General features: G+C 34.8%; 2 protein-coding genes across 2 annotated transcripts in view; both read left to right on the forward strand.

Annotated features, from left to right (window-relative positions):
• The window catches only part of LOC107728320 (NAD-dependent protein deacetylase sirtuin-1-like), a 14,061-nt gene extending 11,832 nt beyond the window's left edge, over positions 1 to 2,229 (forward strand). Inside the window, exon 9 of the mRNA XM_016538446.1 lies at positions 777 to 2,229. Within this exon, the coding sequence (XP_016393932.1) occupies positions 777 to 1,015 (239 nt within the window). The 3' untranslated portion in view covers positions 1,016 to 2,229. The remainder of the gene's footprint in view (positions 1 to 776) is intronic.
• Positions 2,230 to 3,128: 899 nt separating this feature from the next.
• The window catches only part of LOC107728321 (CDK2-associated and cullin domain-containing protein 1-like), a 5,612-nt gene continuing 4,674 nt past the window's right edge, over positions 3,129 to 4,066 (forward strand). Inside the window, exons 1-2 of the mRNA XM_016538447.1 lie at positions 3,129 to 3,187; positions 3,233 to 3,469. Coding sequence (XP_016393933.1) covers positions 3,271 to 3,469 — 199 coding nt within the window. The 5' untranslated portion in view covers positions 3,129 to 3,187; positions 3,233 to 3,270. The remainder of the gene's footprint in view (positions 3,188 to 3,232; positions 3,470 to 4,066) is intronic.

Here is a 4,066-nt window from a genome sequence, read left to right on the forward strand (position 1 = left end):
TGAGAGGGCAGCGTTACCAGAGTTGCCCATATACCACACCATGTTACAGCACAGTAGGGCTATTGCAGACAGAAACAATACTGTACTACATCGATGTTTCCTGTCGGCTCAATTTCTGAGTGGACTTTCATTATATATTTGTAATTTTATATTAGGGATGCACCGATACGGATACTGCGCTCCTGTACTTGTACTCATTAAAATGCCTCGATACCACACAGAGTGTGAACAGAGCTGTCCAGACAAAGAAACACCAACAACAGAGAGAATCATGGCGTTATTAGAGATTAAAGGGGTCATAGGATGCTACATGCACTTTTAGAAGTAGTTTAAACTGAAATGTGTGTTGGCAGTGTGTGTACACAACCACCCTATAATGATAAAAATCCACCCAGTGTTTTTTTAAAAATCTGGTTAAAAGTTTTCCCCTTTCTCAAATCGAGCCGATCTCAGATGCCTGTCTGTGTGACGTCACATTATATATCATTGCTTTTATTCTAAAAAAAATGTTTACATTACGTATTACTATTTTTGTTTTTATTTTATTTATAGAATTTATTTAGATTTTAGGTTTAAAAATTGCATCACATTAAATCGTTTGACGTGAGCTTGGTACTGCGGAGTTTTTCTTTGTCTGTCATAAAGACACTGTTCATGTAAAAGATGCATAAAACCAAAGCTATCAGATATGTATTTTTGTAAATACTTTGTAGATTTTACGTTTCCGAACACTCATTGCATGCATGATGTATTTAGTTGTTTTTTCTGTTTTGCAGCCTCGCAGTATTTATTTCAAGCACCGAACCGCTACATTTTCCACGGCGCCGAGGTCTACTCGAGCTCAGAGGACGAGTCGTCCAGTTCCTGCAGCAGTGACAGCGACGCTGTGGAAAATGAAGACAGCGACGTGGAGGAAGACAACACAGATAGCCTCGCAGAGACAGTACAGGAGCGTGAACACAAACGCCTTCAAACGGACTGCACCGCAGAAACAGACCTACCAAGCACACAATAACTCACTAGCACGTCTTGCAAGTCTTGTTTTATATATTTTTGTATTTCCTCTCTCCTAAACACCCCGTTATGTCTTCTAATGCATGCAACTATTTTCTTTTGTTCGGCTTATAACCCCTTTTTGTTTTATCACCATGCATTTTTAGATGTAAAATATGCATTTAATTCTGGTGAATGTTTCTGCCTGAGAGCCGTGAGCCATGCAATTGCTTGGGATGAAAAAGGGAATGATTTTCAAACCAAAGATCACTTTTTTTTTTTTTTTTTCTGTATCGTTTTCATGTTTTTCACAAGTTCCTTGTTGGATCTGGTCACTGTGTCCAGCAGGTGTGCACCAAACTGTGGCATTTTCAGACATTTGGCAGCCTACTGTTGAAGTCTTTTATACCCAGTAAAGTCTGGTAGTCATCAAACCGATGTTTTCCACTTGTTTTCAGGACATCATTTACATGCATTCACACTCTTGTAATTCCTGTCCTCAAGCACTTAGTAAGTTCTGAATCAGTTTTTGGTTGCGCTTGTTTATGTTGTTTGGTTAATGCTCTCATTGGCCAGTCTTTATAACACTGTTAAGTTATAATATCAACACGACTTCACGGTTCCCTCGTGCAGTGGTTGCAGTTTTGGTTGTATATTCTTAATCTCATTTCTTTAATGTTCAAAAAAAAAAAAAGACTTCATGTCAGATTTTGTTTACGTTAATGCGGATTGGCGATGATGCAAAAGAGTAAATGAATACTTTTTTTGTCATTGCACAAATGTAGCATTTTTGACTTATCACTCGCCCTTTAGCTCAGCACTGTACATGATGCATGCAGGGATGAATTAAGAATGATAGAGAAATATTTTGCTTGGTAATAAAATATGAAAGCATTTGCAGGATCAATCGTAGCTGTGTTTAAGTCGTGTAGGTTGTATTTACTGCATATTTTTTGAATGTTTGAATTATGAGGGCACATGTTTTCTATTTAAGTGGTTTATTAAAGCATATTGCAATTATAGTTTCAAGTTAAAGGATATAATAGATGACTAAAAGTCGTTAAAGAGCATCTTGATGAACCTGGGTTCCAGGCAATATAGCAATAAATTTACTAAGCAAATTACAATCCTTGATTAAATAACTGACATCGCAGCCTTATTTTGATGGAAAATGCCTGTTTGAATATATAAAGAGCTTTAAATTATATATTAGCATTGTTGCAGGTTAAATAAGTTATAGATCTGGCAAGTGTGTTGTTTAAAAAAGTCTATAACAAATCCATTAAGACTTACAGAACATTTTTATTAATAAAAATACATTAATAATGCCTAAATGAAATAGCATTTAATACATTTTGTGTTCATAAAAATTACTTTTTATTAACTTATTATTTTTGTATTAATTTACAATATTTAAAAAAAAAAATTTTTTTTTAAATAATGAATCATTTAAATTGTTATTTATATAGTTATAATATATATAACAAATCCATTAAGACTTACAGAACATTTATATGAATAAAAATATATTAATAATGCCTAAATTATTAATAAATTTTTTTATTAATAATTTATATTTTATTAACCATTTTATATTTTTTTATGAATGTTGTATTGTTTTTATATAATAAATCATTTAAATATATATAACAAATCCATTAAGACTTAGAACATTTTTATTACAATACAATACATTAATAATGCCGAAATTAAATAGAATTTAATACATTTAGTGTTCATAAAAATTACTTTTTATTAACGTAATAATTTTTTTATTAATAATTTACATTTTATTAACGATTTTATATATTTTTAATTAACTTTCTATTGTTAAACAAAATAATAAATCATTTAAATTATGTTATTTATATATTTAGAATATAGGTATAATATATAACAAATCCATTAAGATTAAGAGTATTTAATTAATTGCTTAAGATTTATTTTAAATGTCAGAAAATTGCAGAAGGAAAGGCAAGATTTTAAAAGGAATTTTATGTTTGATGGATAGCAAGAAATGGTCAAATGGATAAATAATACAATTAAATAAATACAATTAAATATTCGATATTTATGCCGAAGACGGACTCTTATTTTGCCATGCGAACTGTTGTTTTGACACGTCCGCCATGTAACGGAAGTCAGTGTCGGATCTCGCCTCGGATTGACAACATAAACAGGAGTGAAAGTGAAGCCGTAAACATGCGTCTGTCATCGATCAGCTGAAGCGGGTCTGAACCGACATGGACCGTTAGATTCTCTCGGTCAGGCGGCAGGATGGAGGAGATGGAGGAGGACGCGCCGGAGCGGATTGAGGATGAAAATCATAACTGTGGCGCGGAGGGTGTGAGTGTGAGCTCACCTGCGCAGGTGTGTGTGGATTCAGACTCCAGCAGCGACACCTGTGAGTCCGACAGCTCGGCCTCATCTGCGGCTAACGGCGCCGCGCTGCTCTTCAGCTCGACCTCCAAGTTCTGTAAGTTAACGTTACACCGCGGTACAGAGATGTGGCTGACGGTTTGTTACTTACGTACCATGGTAAATAGTTCCGGTCCTTGATTCTGATTGGCTGAGCCGCGTTCGAAGCTGTTGTAAATTACTCTACAAACATAACGTTACACCTTTGTTTGCGTTTGTGTGTTGCTCGGCAACCACTTTGTTGAAACCACAACTGTTTCTGAGGAGCTACATTGTTTGGTGGAAGAATACTGTTTTTATTAATATCATTACACTTTATTTGCTCTGTTTTATTTTGTGAAACCTTACTACGTATATGGAATAACCGTTTTATAAAAGCAATAACCCCGTGAAGCCGTGGTTTACAGTGAATTTATAACAGCTAAGGGGGTCGCGTCGTGCCTAACAACGCCCCTTAGCTGTAATAAATAGAGCCCGACCGATATGGGTTTTTTGGGGCCGATACCGATATTAGGGAGTTAAAAAAAGGCCGATACCGATATATCGGCCGATATTCTTTGTGTATATTATAGTACAGTACCAGTCAAAAGTTTTGACACTTTCCCATTCGTGTGTCCAAACATTTGACTGGTACTATATATAGAATACAGTATAT

Source organism: Sinocyclocheilus rhinocerous, unplaced genomic scaffold (assembly GCF_001515625.1).
Source record: "Sinocyclocheilus rhinocerous isolate Xijiao unplaced genomic scaffold, SAMN03320098_v1.1 scaffold247, whole genome shotgun sequence".
Classification (NCBI taxonomy): Eukaryota; Metazoa; Chordata; class Actinopteri; order Cypriniformes; family Cyprinidae; genus Sinocyclocheilus; species Sinocyclocheilus rhinocerous.